The 17566-nt window shown below is 29.1% G+C and overlaps 1 protein-coding gene across 3 annotated transcripts in view; it reads right to left on the bottom strand.

Annotated features, from left to right (window-relative positions):
* Eogt (EGF-domain O-GlcNAc transferase) overlaps positions 1–17566 on the bottom strand; it is a 57887-nt gene that overhangs the window by 21371 nt on the left and 18950 nt on the right. For all 3 annotated transcript variants that reach the window (XM_085820119.1, XM_085820118.1, XM_085820120.1), the window contains 5 exons: positions 13135–13239; positions 11103–11206; positions 8439–8542; positions 2142–2228; positions 1980–2051 (listed from right to left, as the gene is read on the bottom strand). In XM_085820119.1, coding sequence (XP_085676245.1) covers positions 1980–2051; positions 2142–2228; positions 8439–8542; positions 11103–11206; positions 13135–13239 — 472 coding nt within the window. The remainder of the gene's footprint in view (positions 1–1979; positions 2052–2141; positions 2229–8438; positions 8543–11102; positions 11207–13134; positions 13240–17566) is intronic.

Genomic DNA, 17566 nt, shown 5'->3' with positions numbered 1-17566 from the left:
TTTTTTTGGGGGGGGGGACAGATTAATTGCTTGAAGCTTGAAGATTTTTTTTTTTTTTTTTTTTTTTTTAAATGTGTAAAATTGAGTAAGTTTCATGTGTAAAGTCAGTTCCTTTCAAAAATTCTTTCAAATTCTCTCCATATTAAGAAAACAGTCCTTGCATGATTTTCTGCAATTTAGAAATCAAAACTGGAGCTTTTATGAATGATCTAGATATTAGTAAGGAATGTCTCTGATGTCTTATTCTATTTCCCCTTTATTCTTAACACTATCACTGTGCATGGAGATCAGATTCAGAATGATATGATCATAAAGAGTGTGGTCTTTGCTATTATTTGCCATAATGACCATTCAAATGTAGTACAAGAATTGGAATTTCTCTGTTACAGCCCATATTAGTACTGATTTTTATCTTTTTCTATTTTAAAATTATTTTTATAAAAAGGTTTGTTTATGATTTCAGTTTCATTCCAGATTTTTTTTAAATATGGATTTTCACAATATATGCATGACTGAAGACATGTTACTTTCATCTATGATGATATTATTAGGGAGTCTTATGGCTTTCATATACTCTTCTATTATAAAACTTTGCCCAGAATCAACATCTAAGTCAGATTTAAACTCAAACATATTAACTCTCTATGTTCAAACATGTTAACTCTGCAGAGCCAATATTTAAACGTTGCTATTTATAATTTAATACTAAGAGAACCCATGTATTTTTCAATGGTATAATACTGCAATCAAATGTTCCATATATTCTGAACATAAGCATTATTATAGGAAGAAATAAAACTAGTGCTTTTCTGCATCCAGTATCATTTTTTGGGGGAAAGTAGGTTGTCGGTTAACACTAAAGAAGAACTGATGCGGAAAATCTTGCAACACACAGTATTTGATGTTGATGCAGAATCGAAATGTGACATTTTCTTAATTGATAATTCAGTGATATGGGAAGCTATTAGTACATTAGTGGTCACTATTGCTATGTATTTGTTATATGGATATAAACAACTGCCATACATTTTCACAGAAATGGTCACTTTCTTTTCTAGAACAGAAATGCAGATGTCAACCTAGCTAGATCACACTCTCAGGCTGAAAATTCCCCAACTAAAAGTTATGGCTACTTCAGGGGTTAACTGATTATAAGTCTACTGAACTTGCAAAGAATAGTTTACACATAGCAAGATCATAACATTTTTCTTTCAGTATCAAGGATTTGCAATTTTTTTTAGCATGCATTATTTATTTAACATCAGTAACAATAAAACAACAGATAGATAAAAAGCACAGCAAACAATAAGTTTACCTATTGGTCAGATACAGAAAATGCCAAACTTTATACTTGTTTCAAGGACCACTAAGAGAATGATCCAATAACATTTCATATACAGTCTTGCCAGTGGTGATTTAGGATAAATGGGCCAAAATACAGACAGATATGGCAACACTAATACATTCAGTACTTTCTTTCCATGGAAAGCCCAATCATAAGTACAAATATGCATGCATAATTCGGGCTGATGTCCCACTGATTACGTAGTGCTTTGAGAAAAAAGCAAAACTTTTTATTGTTCTGTCATGTTTTAAAAATGTATGTGATACTACACAATGCAGAAACAATTTATTTGCAATGCATTATGATCAAGGCTTAAATGCCAGAATTCCTTAGCTTTGTATGCACAAAAGAAAGAGAGTACATTGCATCATATAAAACATATAAATACTTATTACTTCATATAATTTTGACAATACTTTTTAAAATATGTAATTTACAAATTAAACAGACTGTCCTTCAGTATTGGGGGTAATTTTACTTAACTGCTGTAGGTCTTGGAATATATTACCCAAAATACAAGTACATTACTGTATACATGCAAAACCACAAATTTGGGGAAATAAATTCAATATATTAAATTTTAAATAATCGTTCAATATTAAAAATATGTGTTTTAATCCATTAATTTACTTACAAGAGGCATATTGTAATACATCCCAAAGATCATTCTAGGAAGTAAAGGGAATACAGCATCTTTAAAACACACCTAAAATTATAAATTACAGAATATTAAATTAAGTAATGTTACATTTTACTCCAATAACTAGACAGACATGGAAAAATTAACAATATTCACCTTCTTTCCTTTGAAGTTACCAAGATTCATCAGTGGGTGTTTTGTAAATGCTTTCCAGGCAGGAGCAAAATTACTCATGTACGGTATCTGCAGAAAATTAAAAATTCCAAAACAGTAATGAATTACATATTAAACTATGTTTGAAACAAAAATAAAAAAACTGAAGAATAATAATTACTAATAGAAATGCACCAATATAATATATTTCTATAAATATGCCCTATTGCACTGATTAAAAATGAAAAATTCTAAATTGACTGAATTGATTAAATATGAAGACATAATGCAATCGCAGAAATATATTTGAAGGGATACTTAACAGCTGTTTAATGTTCCATCACAAAAAAACCTTGGTTAAGACAGCAGTTTTCCGCTTTCTTAAAATCTTCCTCTATTGACAGCAGTTTTCTGCTTTCTTAAAATCTTCCTCTATTATATTTTTTATTTTCCAAAATGATAATTTTTATTTTTAACTTAAAAAAGAAAGTGAACTTCACATTTATTTGTTAATATTTAATATTTCTCATCAGTTTTCCTATTCAATATTCATTCAGTATCTTAAACTAATTAATTTTACAAATTTCGTGATATTTCAGCATGTTTTTTGAAAAGATCAATAAAATCTAAAATAATGTTTTAAATGTATATTATTAAAAAAAAAACACCTTTATTTTTTTCAATTATAAAAATTAAGTAAATAAAGTAATAAAAAATACCAAACTGAGAAAACTTTTCAATTTAAAGCCTCTGCCTTTTTATGTGATTCTGGAAACTTGATTACTGCTTTAACTACAGAAATTGTGAATCTATTGTAATTAAGAGAAATAAAATTGAAATGCAAATTTTGGGATTAAATTGTATTTTTACTGGTATGTTCTGAGATTTCAAATTTGCTAGAGTTTCAGAACTCATCATAGTGGCTAAAATAACGAATATAACCTGCAAGACATATAAATAATGCAGATAAGATTCATGAAATACTCTTAAGATGTTCTAAATATGATACTGTTATGAGATAAATTTATGAATACCTGAATAACACTTTGGTCTGAAGCTTGAAATTAATCACAAATAAAATACAATTAAAAAAGCTTTCATTTAAAATGAATATGATAATTAATGTACTAAACGGAGAAAAAGAATTTATCATATAGTTTAATGAGACTAATAAATTAAATAATTCTATTTATAGAATTCATCTACAATTTTATATTGCGAATAATAAAAGCTTGAGGCGCCCATAATAAATTAAAAAAGATAATGGCTTACAGATTTGATAATGCAATCAAAGCAATAGATTTCATTATTTAGGTGCTCCATGCTTTTACTATTTATGATACAAAATTGTAGATGAATTCTATAAATATAATTGTTTACCTGTTATTCCTATTAAACTGCATGGTTTTTCTTGTTTTAGAGCTTTAATTATCATACCCATTTTAAATAAAAGCTTATTGTATAAAACCTTTTCCTTAACTGTGTTTTATCTTCTGTTTTTTTTAGTCTCAATGACATGTTAGCAATGATGAAAGTTTTAGTTATTATTAAAACATCGACAATAAATAAATAAATAAATAAATGAATAAATAAACATTAAAAAAAAAAAAAAAAAATTTCAGATTTTAAATTACGTCCAAAGGGGCGTTTTTTTAACGTTTTGAGTGTTACCTTTATTTATTAAATATCATGTTCTTTGCACTTAAACCATAAAATTCAGTTCAAGAGCAATATCGCAAAATAATGTTAAATTAAGCATATCTTTAGAATTTCCGATATACACAGTCTCGTGAGCTGGAGATAAAAGTATTTTTTTTCTATATAACGTTGCCATTTCTCGCTTTTAAAGCACTGAGTTTGTAAATCAAAAATTCGTTAAAGTTTTACAAAATATAAAATCTATAATAAAACAAATTCCAAATTTGGGATTTCAGATGCCCATATTCGCAGTAGGATTTCGTCATTCAAAATTCGATGGCTCTATGTACCATTGTTTTATCACAATGCGAGAAATAGACAATCATTTATGCAGATTTTTCATTATTTAATTTCTTAAAATATAATGCAGGACTCTAACATTTTGTGGCAACAGTTTGAAAAGTGAACCGACGTGAGTCCGACGCAAAATGCCAAAACGAAAGCAATAGTCCTTCGAGACTGAAATCCCTTTGGACTAAAAAAAAAAAAAAAAAAAACTGAAATGTTTCAGATTTTAAATTACGTCCAAAGGGGCGTTTTTTTAACATTTTGTGTGTTACCTTTCTTTATTAAATATCATGTTCCTCGCACTTAAACCATAAGATCCAGTGCAACAGCAATATCGCAAAATAGTTTTAAAACGAGCATATCTTTAGAATTTCCGATACAGAGACTCACGCGCTGGAGATAAAAATGTTTTTTATGCACAACGTTGCCATTGCTCGCTTTGAAATCCTTGAGTTTGTTAATCAAAAATTCGTCAAAGTTTTAAAAAATAGGAAATCGATCATAAAACAAATTTCAAATTTGGTCTTCCACATGCTCATATTCGTTGGAGGATTACGTTATTCAAAATTCAATGACTCTATGCACCATTATTTTATGACAATGTGAGAAATATACATACATTTATGCAGATTTTCATTATTTAATTTCTTCAAATACAATGCAGGACTCTTAACATTTTATGGCAACAGTTTGAAAAGTGAACCGACATTTATCCGTCCGACGCAAAATGCCAAAACGAAACTAATAGTCCTTCGGGATTCAAATTCCTTTGGACTAAAAAACCTCTCAATTAATATTCTTTTTACCATTCTTTTTTCAAAAGAGGGCGAAAAGTTTGTTTGATAATCTGTGAAAATTTCAAAACTTTTTAAACATTGAAATTTTAAAATCATAAGTATCAAAGAATCTAAAAAATTAAAAAATTTTCAAAAATTACTCTCCTTCCAATTCAGAAAACTAAGTTACATTATTCATGCAAGTTTCACTGAAAATATTTTTTTAGTCCAAAGGGGCCTTGTCAATGAAGGACTATTGTTTTTGTTTGCAATTTTGCGTTTAATCACTATAAATGTCGGTTTCACTTTTCAAACTGTTGCCACCAAATGTCCTGCATTATATTTGAAGAAATTAAATAACAAAAAATCTGCATAAATGTATGCATATTTCTCGCATTGTGATAAAACAACGGTACATACAGTAATCGAACTTTGAATGACGTACTCCTAATGCGAATATGGGCATGTGGAAGCCCAAATTTGAAATTTGGAATTTGTTTTATTATTGATTTCATATTTTGTAAAATTTTACGAATTTCTGAGTAACAAACTCAACGATTTGAAAGCGAGCAATGGCAACAATCTATGGGGGGGGGGATTTTTTTTATCTCCACGTGGAACTGTGTATGGGAAATTCTAAAGATAGGCTCATTTAAAAATTATTTTGTGACATTGCTATTGAACTGAAATTTATGGTTTAAGTGCAAAGAACATGATATTTAATAAATAAAGGTAACACACAAAACTTTAAAAAATGCCTCTTTGGACGTAATTTAAAATCTGAAACCTTTCAGATTTTGTTTTCCTACTATATTGCATAATGAAAATAATAAAATTCTGATATTTTGAAAACACTGCTTCCCTACATTGCACTATCATCAAGAAACAGTGAGGGAACTCGATAGATTAGGTTAAAATTGATGACAAGATTTCACATGCAGTGGAACAAAAGCTTATAAAAAAACGATGTTTAATAAACACATTTTTTTACATGTTTAGTTTACATACATAGTCATGCTTTACATATTTAGTAATATTTTGAAAATATCTGAATCATTTCTTCTAGTTTTACTAAACATGCTCATTTCATTTTCAAATAGTTAGACAGTTCTCTAAGATGAATTCAGTTTGCTTTAACAAATAATTTCTTATTTCAGTTTCTGCTACCATATATTTCCAGCATAACCATAAATTAACTACAACCACATGATAAACACAGGAACAGTGGTGATTATCAGCCATTTTGAGCCAAGAGAAAAACAATTTGCAGTGGCTACAAGAAATAAAAATTTTTTTGCCATTTTTAAAAATTGACCACTATATATTTCTGATTTTTAATCTTATCTATTACATATGCAACACACAATACTTCCAATTTTTTTTAATTAATCATAAAAATTTTAGTTTTTAGAAATTACAATCAGTTTAAATTATCTTCTTTTTCTTGGACACCAGCTAAACTTTTACAATAAAGTTATTACTAATTTGTTTCATCCTAGACTGATTGTTTCTTACTGTTATTCTGATAAATAATTATTGTCTTATGTTTGTTGAAAATTCACACTGCATTATTTGCAAGAATTATTAGCCATGTGCTGTGCCATTTTCCTAATTTATTATTTGCCAAATTTCTTAGTTCCTTTTCACATAACTTACTTGTACATTAATTTTTTCTTAATCGTAATCAATGTATTCTCCCTTGGATCATTACGTTTTCTACAAATTTATTACAGACTGCTGTATACCTATAAGATTGTATCAATCACATACCTGTTAGCTTGTCATTTATTTTTGGATTTTTCTCTCTCGTCCTTAGTAAAACATTTTAGCTCCATTTAAAATATTTTGCCGAATAAAAAAAATTATCTTTAAACATTTCAGCTATATTTACATGTCAAAAGAACTCTAGCCAGATGCAGCAACCATCACTGGTATCTTATGTTTTTGCTAAGTTTGTTTTTATATTAACATACCTGTTCTTTTTGTATACTTATTAATTTCTTTACATAAGCTTTATTTTTTGTTTTTTACAGAGTTTCAGTTAAATATTATTTTTTCATTCACAGTCTGCTGGGGTTGGGAACTAATGAGCAACTGGAAGATATTCAATTAATTTAATTTAATTTGTCCTTATTAAACTTCTAATTAGTTAGTTCAGAAATAAGTTGCATATTTAGCATTTCTCAGGACAGCAACTCCCTGATGAGGATATCATGAGAAATGCAAAACCTTTTCTGGGTTTTATGAACTTCTTCATGAATTTTTACATCTGAATTTCACTTATTACACTTTTCTGCAGTAGTTATTTCTTGACTCCAGTGTTCTTATTTTTCTTATTTAAAATTAAAGAATTAAAATTACTGCTATTTCTGTGGACTACAAAGTTAAGACTAGATCAATTAACATTCTTCTCTTTATATATTTATAAACATACGTTAAAATATTTTGCCGATTAAATAAATTTATCGTTAGGCATTTCAACTATATTCACATGTTACATAGAATCTAGCCACATTTGCAGCGACCATCATTGGCATCTTATGTTTTTGCTAAATTTCTTTTTATGTTAACTTACCTGTTCTTTTTGTATATTTATTAATTCTTTTACATAAGCCTTTATTATTTGTTTCATACTTTTAAGAGAATTTCAGTTAAATATCATTTTTTCATTCACAGTCTGTTGGGTGTTGGGAACTAATGAGCAATTTGAAGATATTTAATTCATTTTAATTAAATTTATTTAATTTGGTCTCATGAATTGCTGATTAGCTAGTTCAGAAATAGGTTGTGTTTTTTGCATGTCTCAGGACAGCAACCCCCTGATGAGGATATTGATACCAGAGTTAGATTTAGACTTGATAAGGCTCTAAACTATTTGAGATATGGGGTCCTTTATAAGTCTGTTATACTATATTTATACTATATTTTCATTTTTTGGGCCCTAAGCTATAGCTTGTGTAACTTATACATAAATGCTGCACTGAGGATATCATGAGAAATGCAAAACTTTTTCTGGTGACCATTTTCATGAATTTTTACATTTGAACTTCACTTATTAGTTTTCTTTAGTGGTTATTTCTTGACTCCATAATGTTGTTACTTTTGTTATTTAAAAATAAAGAATCAAGCATTAGAATAAAAATTTTTGCTAATTCAATGGAATATGAATATAAAATTGACCAGATCAATTAATATTTTTTCCTCTATTTATGAAAACACTCATACATTAAAACTTCTTTGCTTAGGTAAAAAATGAAATTCACATTTAGTGCATTAATTTTCAAACATAACTGGGAAACCACACACATGACTTAAAATGCATTTAAATACCTACAAGAAAAAGCTGATAAAAGAGAGTTAACAGCTCGTAATAGTTTTATTTACAAATGAATAAAATGATCTAAGACTATAATAACACTATAAAATGATGAATGAAACATTATAAAATGTTCAATAATAATCAGATGATATTACTCAAGTCAGGCAACTGAACTGTAATTCATAATTAAAAATTACAGAATCATTATTTAGTACTCACTGTGTCCCAAATGAGAATGTTTACATCAGTAGAAAAACTATCATTCAAATGTAAAGTTGCATACAAATTCAAAAAGTCGCAGAAATGATGATACATATTTACAGCTGTAATGCATTCAAAAACTGATATTAGTTCATTCATTCAGGAGAGAATTCAAACACAAGAAAATAATGTATGATAAAATTAAATCAACATAGCAATTTAATAAAATTAGTGTATGAGCATCATTATTTTAACTTTAAAGAAAAATTTCATTACTACAGAGAGGAAAGAGAAAACAATTTTAGCCTGGTAACTATATATGTTTTAAAAATGAAGAGGAAGACTCTTAAAACCTTAATATCAGCAACAGGTATGTAAAATGAGACATTTACATCAAAGACATATTATCAAAACACTAGTATTTGTACAAAAGAATTAAGAAAGGAAATGTTAAAAGAAAAACACAAAAATCAAAACGTGTTCATTAAAATAGGGTTATATAAAACTGCATATTTAAAACTATGAGAGCTGTAACATGACTTATCATCCCTCATATTGCTTTTCCAAACTAAAATTGTTGTATATAGAATTTTGTTTCATGATGTATAGGCAAATGTATAGATGAAAAAGAGCACACTATATTTATAATTTGGCAGAATTCAACAATAGATTACTGTTGGTTTTATAGAAGACCGGTATGCATTTCAAAAGAAATCTGTTAACATCAGTAGATTATTCTTTGAAAAAGATAAGATTCATATTACATTTTTCATGAAATGTATAAGCTTTCTATAAAATTTCTATTAAAATTCTATTTCTATAGATACTTAAATTTTGCCAAATTTTCAAGGGGAAAAAAAAAAAAGACTGCATACTACACTAATGTAGCTAATGACACCATTTAATTCAAATAAATTTCTCCTTTAATGTTTTAAATTCTAGTTTTGTGATACAAAAATGTAGTTGCATTACAGATTACTTCAATCAAATCAAGTTTTGAGGTAAACTGTAAGCACAGAAATCATCAGAGAAGTTAAAATGCATGAGCACACATAAGCTTAGAGGAAAGTTTGGTTCAAACTGCTCCTAACATGATAAAATATATTAATTTAATATTATAAATGGTACTATTCCGTTAGAGCGGTGTCAGTTAAAAATGCACCACTTTCTTTTTGACTAGCAATTGTGGCCAAGTATAAAGTTATGAAATAAAGTTCAAAAGTCTAAAAAGAACGTTCTGTAAAAAGTTAATTTTTTAAAATTTCTTAATTCTTAAAGAAAAAAAAAATTCTTTTTTAATTTTTTAATCTAGAATATTCTACACATAAATAAAAAATAACAAAACAAAACAAAATTCAATCTAAACAGGTGGCATAAAATTACAAATATCAAATATTGCAGAAAAAATTTCACTTTTTAATTTTGTCACTGACATCACAAATTTTATCATATATTAAATGGTGGCGAACAGTGTCCCCTGATGTTTATTTCTCCATTTAGCACTGCTCCACAGTTTGAATATGGCATCTAGTTTCACAATCTACAAAATTATAACTGTGATTCACAGTAAAATGTTCATATCCAGCATTTCTTAATTCCTCTTTCTTATATCCTTTCTTGCAGTCTGAAAGTGTAATGCCACCATTTGTGAAGTTTTCCTTAATGGCAGTCATCAATACTGCAGCACAAGGACTGGAAACGATGACCAGAAAACATTCTTTGTTTTCCTGGCATAAACACCCAATACCTACTGTTATGGATAAATACGTCTAATGTTGTTTTTTCTTTTTGTGAAAAGACTTTCATCTATATTCAACGATTTTGTTGGCTCCACCGATTTAAATTCTTTCATGAGACATCAAACAATTTGCACATATCTCCCTCAAGTAGTTATTCCAATCTACTGTCATATTATGGTTGATATCTAAATGAAGCATGCAAAATTCAATAAACATCAATTCCTGACACCACAGATAGGTAAAACAAATGGCATTGAGGTAAGAAAAACACAAGCCTTCAAACCATGTTTTGGTTCTCAATCTTTTTTTTTTTTCACAGCAAAAATGTACATAACAATGGCATATATAAGCTTTGCTCGGGTCAAAAGTTAACTTCATTGGATAATTTTGAAAACAAAATCTAATGTTATGAATTGGCGAAATATGGCAAAAAAAAAAAAAAAAAAGTTACGAGTGACGATATTTCAAATGAAAGCTAGAAATCTTGATCTACGATATTTCAAATGTTAAATTCTTCAGGCACGATATTTGGTGTGGTTGTTGATGCATTTTTAACTGAGGCCATTCTAACAGAATTGTACCTTATAAATTATTAGCATGCTCAACATCAAATAAGATTTCTGGAATTACTGAACGTTTCCAAAGATATTTATCCTTAGTTTATTTCATAACAATTAGACTCCCAACATAATTGAAAAAAGATCAAATAATAAAACTACAACTAATAATAAATGTTATTTAATACTTTAATAAATTTTCACAGCAGCTATACAAATTTAGTATTTGCATCATTTACAATACATATCTAAGAGAAGGTAATTACACCTATATTTTATCCATGAAAATATAAAGAACTGAAATAAGAAATGGAAGCAACAGGAATTTCAAAATACAAAATTATGGATAAAAAATATAAAAAAGTCACACAGCCAATTTCACTTACTAGCATCAAGCTTCATGATAAAGATCGGTTCATCTATTATTATATCACACAGGTTTTTATTCAAAGCATCAGGTAGTTCAGCAAAGTGCTCAAATTCTGCATACCTGTAACAAAGAATATGTGGAAATATGTGATTTGTTAAATAATTTTCTTATATTACATCATAACTGAAAAATTTGTAACAGTTAATGTGGTGAAAAAATATAAAAGATATATTAATCATTAATAAGAAAAATTTTTTTTAGTTGAATATTTAAGCAATTTGTAATTTGGTAGAAATATATTTCAGGGTACTCCTTGGTGAAAATTGGCGATTTTTTGGCGCCATTCCTGTTTACGTCCAATGCTCTCCCCAGTAAAATGGCATCCAAAGCATAATGCAATAAAACATAAGTAAAACAAAAAATATATAATCTCAATAAAATGCATTTTAAATCAAACAAGGAGATAATATAAAAATGGAAATGCATATTATCTAAAGTACACAGTACAAAAAGGAAATGTCGACTTATCTTATTTAAAAATTTCCATTCCTTCAATATGTGTGAGACACAGAATTTCTTAACAGCACCCATAAACTGTCTATCATGATCTGAACTAGAATCTGTATACTGCCGTCACCACACAAATTCACAAAAATAAGAATTAAATTTAATTCAGTCTTAATAATTTTAGTATTAGCTTCATACCCCACATTCATGTAAATATCAATATCTCAATAATACTCAAATGACTCTTCTCAAACAATGATCCCTTTCTAATGCAACACTTTATATAGTGAGCATTTGAACCTTTGTTGCGACAAACCCATTCAAAGTCATCTGAACGATCTTTATGTTTGACCATATGCATTTTTTTTGTACAAGCAGGACACATATAATTGATTACTGAGTAAACCTTCATTTATAACAGTCAATTAATGCTTCTCTTACCATTCATTCCAAATCCTACAGAAACTTCAGCTTAACCTTATCACAGGCAGCCATTTTACAGTGCGCAGCACAAAATAAGCAATGCACTTCCTACACGACATCTGATGCAGAAATAAACTCTGAGAAATTAAAATCACCATAATGATGCATTACAAGCATAGTAAATGTTACAATGTCTAGCATTTGTACACATTTACAAACAATCATGTCATAATAGGGTTTCCATAACGTTCAACTACTCAGGTTAACATAAATGAAAGAACAACTTGGCGATAATCCAAGGGGTACCCTAAAATATAGACTAACCTCTAATTCTTATTATCTCAACTCACATTCTCTTGGAGATTATTATTATTATTTATTTTGTTTGTGGCAAGACAGTTTCTGGAAAAAAGATACTTTCAGTGATATTTTGGTAACTCTTAACTGTTTCTAATATTTTTTCAATATAGTTTTTTTGTCAATAAAATGGTCATCCTTTGTGCAACAATGATGTATCTTCTTTTTTCTGATCTTTCTGTATACCCTTTTTTTCTAACCTATTTTTCTTTACTTTACTGACAAAGCATTTAATTAATACCAACATGCAAGTATAGCTTATACAACTTTCTGTAGATGGAGCTAGAAAGTATAACCAGAGATAAACATATGTTATAGCTAAAAATAGTTGTATTCTAGCATTAATTGCCATTTGCTGATAGAAAGAACACAAACTGAATACTATTTCAAATCTGCTAGTTTGAAAGTTATCCTAATGTTTAAAAATGTTTCAGAGTTCTTGATATTTTAGCTATAAAATAATAATTAAAAGTTGAAGATATGTATCAAGTGTAGATGATATATCTTAGTTATTTTATGATAAATACTTTAAACACTTTTTTCTTTTAATATTTTACTTTCAGGTGAATTTTTCTTACTTAACTGTTATAACTTCAACTGACACAATCTTAAATATAATTGTATAAATTAAAATCTATGCTGATTGATGCTAAATAATTGAGAATCATGAATTACAGAAATGCTTTGAAGTTGTATTAAACAAATAGCAAATAACATGAATTTTCTTACACATTCAATAAATATAAGAAATTATTGCTCACCATGATTGCAGAGGACTTTTATGTTGTCCTTGTTGTTTTAAAAGATTTTTTTTCAACTTGCAATAACCACCAACTTGACCTTCCCTGATAACATCATCACGATATCTGTATGGAGTAAAAGAGAAAGAAGAGCACGCTTCATAAGCAGACCAGAACATTAAATAAAATATTTTATGGAAAACAGAATAAAAATGGATAAAGCGCACATTAAAAGTCTCCGAAAAGACTACACAGGCCAATAAAATAGGTATGCATTTCTTAGTGTGCATCTATGTAATTAGTTAAAAACTGTTTAACTAAGTTTGAAATGATGGATTTATTTAATTTCTGTGCAGACAGAAATATATGAGGTTAATATAATTTTTCATGTATTTTTTTCTTTCTGTTAAAAGTTTCATTCCACAAGTATATGATATTCAGGCAACTGAAAATACCACAGTGTGATGATAAAAGATATTTAGTGCAACGATTCAAAGCAACCTCACTTGTTGTTTTGCCTGATGTATAATGATTTGCTATTAGAGGCTTGCTTCATTTCATCAAGCATCTTTTTATGATTTAAACTAGGGATAATAGTGAAAATATATTTCATTTTAAACCCTTTCATGTATCAAATGAATACTTTCATGAATATGAACAAAATATTGCACAAAAATATAACAGTACTGTCACAGATAAGAATTGCAAATATCGTCTAAGACTTGCTACAGCTAGTTAATAATATATTTATGTTGTACTGGGAATAGGTGAAAATTAGCTAATTCAATTTTACAGCTAAATGCAAGTTATTTACAAAGGAAGACAACTATACTCAAATGATCAGTATCCTTAAAAGTGATGAAATGGCTTTAGACACTTCTTTGTTAAAATGGATACTGTGCTTAATCATCCTAACCACAGCATTCACGTTTTAAATATTACCTATGCAATAGCTTTTTATAAAGGAACAGTCTTTTATTTCTAAATGTTGGGTAAAAATTATCTTGAACACGTTACACACAAATACGCTAGAATGTTAGTTTACCGGATCACTAACAGCATGTCACTAACTCATATACTTAATAAAGTCTATATATAAACACATTTCTAAATTATTTTCCAATAAGAGTTTGGTTTAACAAATCTAAGCTGATTTTAACCAGATTTTTTTTTTAAAAAAATTATTTAATTTTTATTGATCAATTACACAGATACTAGTTTCAAACATAACGAATATTCCTAAACTACTTTGGAAAATATTCTGAATTTTAGTAGCAGAACCTTAGATGGAACAACAGCCTGATCAATAGCATGCACACTAATAGAATCTCACCATGAAAAAAATAATATGAAGTACAGAACTACAATAGTGATCCCTAATTAACTCTAATTAGAACAGAAAAGGTATAGTGCAGATGCAGTTCTTTAATCCAGACTTAAACATCGACCATGGCAATTTCTCAATGATGTAGTATCAGCAGCCTCTGATATATTAGTTCAAGGGTGAAGTAACATACTGCTGTGCATAATATCAGAACTATTCAGAAACAAGTGCCATATAGGGTTCTAAAAATTTTTGGAATACATTAGAGTCACAAAGGTAAGATCTGAAGAGTGTGCAGGGAATGGTACAATAGTTCTCAAAACCATCCATATAGTAATTACTTCCAGAAACATCACATACATGACAATGAGCTATGTCACTGAAGATAACAGCTGGTGTGTTTAAAAACCAATATTGTTTCTTCCACATGACTTCATGGTTTCACCCTTGAAATAATATACAAAATTTGTAGATTCTTCATGAGTGAGAATCATGTCATAATAAAAAGTACATTAAAATAAGCAAGTCCTTAACTTTTGTCAAGAATTTTGTGGATTTCTTTGGATGCACTGTCCTGTAATAGTACTTTTTGTTGGACTTAGATTTCAGTTTAACTTCATTTGAGTGGGTTCATAATTCTTTTTAATCTGATTTACCATCTTCATGATAAATGCTTCACACAGATCCTAACAGCTTTTTAATATAGTCAAGCTTTAGTCTTCACTAGAAGCCCACCATGGCACAACTTTATATACATACAGCCACCAATTCAAAAATAATTTTTTGATTAGTAGATCAAACATGGCTGTCATTAGTGCATCTGTAAAGATGATCATCCAGACTTAGTGATGAATCAACTTAACAGGCCTCAACAAGTACTTTATGTATTTTTATGTGGTACAACCCTTTGCAGTTTAAATTTGACAATTTAGAAATGCTCCTCTAACTTGAAAACCAAGTTTCTAAATTAACTGGCTCTTCACTGATTATGTAACATTAATATATATATATGAAATATATGGAAGGAATCACACTGTATGGATGGAAATCCTTGAAGAGGGATGTTTCTACATTGTTCTACAAATATATGCACCATTACTATCAGAAATGTATATATCATTATTTCCTCCCAGCAATCTGCTATGATCATATTAATTTCCATACATTAAAATTAAAAATATGTTTCACAAATTTTTTAATTGTCCAGCAACACACTTAAAAAAGCATTGTAGAGATATTAGGCATTTTTTGGAAGCAGGCAAGATGAAACATTAGGAATGCCTTCGCCGGGAATCGAACCACGGACCTTTTGGAATACCTGCCCAGCATGCAGAAATAGTACACAAGGAAGGTGAGAGAAATACCTTATATACTCCCCTTTCTAAAGGGCGACTGGGTTTTTTTTTAGGGGACCTAATCGCCAAATCCTGGGATCATCATTCAACACCCTTTTAGTTCGGGCGCCAGTGTAGAGACATTAGGTATTTTTGGAAACAGACAAGATGAAAAATTAGCAACGCCTTCAGCGGGAATCAAACTATGGACCTCTGGAATACTGGCCCAGCATGCAGAACCTTTACACCACAAAGGCATGCTAGGAAGGCAGGAGAAATACCTTATATATTCCCCATTTTAAAGGGCAACTGGGGTTTTTAGAGGACCCAGTCGCCAAATCTTGGGTGAGGAGAATCATCATCCAACACTCTTTTTAGTTTGGGCGCCACTGTAGAGACATTACGTATTTTTTGGAAGCAGGCAAGATGAAAAATTAGCAATGCCTTCGCTGGGAACCGAATCGCGGATCTCTGGAATACTGCCCCAGCATCCAGAACACACCACGAAGGCAGAAGAAATACTTTATAGCATATATAATAACAAAAAGTATACAGGAAGACCAGAAATACATACAGCTTAGAATCTTAGATAGTGCAGATTGTAGTTTTATGGATTTCAGGTCATAAATTGAAAACATCTGTTTACACTAGTTTTGTTTGAAAACTTATGACTGGTCTGATTTGAACCCTCCCAAACATATAAAGAAGTTAAATACTTTCTGATCAATTGCACAGTTTTTCACTTTAAATTAATTTTTTTTTTCATCATCACTTACAAGAAAATAATGCATATGTTTAGAAGTTACCATTCTTCTAGTCATAATTCTAGTCATAATAAAAAGTATGAATTTGGATTTTCTTCATTAATAGGGCAGCAATCATTGCCAAATGCTGATGGAAACTACAGCATGATATAATAATGATAACTCCAATAATATAATCAAGGCACACAATTTTCCCTCCCTTTTTTGAAGTAAAGGGAAAGGTGTATTTGAAAAAAATTTTGGGAACCATATTTAAATGGAAATATCCATTTTGACCATTCCCAAACACGTTTGCATGACTTTGTATGTACGGATAAAATAAAATATTTTTATTTTTTCAAAATGAATTGTATAATAGATTTAAAATGGATTCAAAAGAGATTTTTTTTTTATGTATACATATGCACGTACACATGTATCTTGTATAACTCAAAAATGATTAGCTGTAAAACATTGAAATTTTGTACATTGGTCTACTATAACATCTAGTTGTGCACCTCCTTTTTTTATTGAAATCAGCAATACCAAACACACACACACACATATACCCACTTCTTTACCTGGCTTAACCCTTTGACGCGCGCAATATTATTTTTATAATTTTTTTAACTAAAACCTATAGAAATTGAATATAATGATCCTAGAGACAAATAATATATGAATTAAAAAATCTACTTTTGTCCATTGTTCTGTGGGTGGTGGTCGCACTGTGAAACCACCCCGCGTCTAGGACTTTGAAACTTACTACTGAGGTAGTAGGGAGGGGGGGGGAAAGGAGAAGGGGGAAAAAAACTTGCCTTTCTATGTGCGTGTTTCTAATAAATGGCAAAATTTATGAATTTGAAAAAAATGTATGTACGAATTGCATTATATATAATTGTTTTACATTATTTTACAAAGTAAATCATCAGAAAAAATTAAAAAATAAACATTTATGTAATTTTTCTATAGCAGTGACAATATAAGTACCTACATAATAAAGACATTTGGCTAAATGGATAAAGAAACTCGGTAAAATGAGGATAAGAAAA

The sequence above is a fragment of the Stegodyphus dumicola genome, chromosome 7, assembly GCF_044657685.1.
Source record: "Stegodyphus dumicola isolate Sdum_Otavi_A_Nest chromosome 7, ASM4465768v1".
Classification (NCBI taxonomy): domain Eukaryota; kingdom Metazoa; phylum Arthropoda; class Arachnida; order Araneae; family Eresidae; genus Stegodyphus; species Stegodyphus dumicola.
This window is presented reverse-complemented; position numbering and strand designations above follow the sequence as displayed.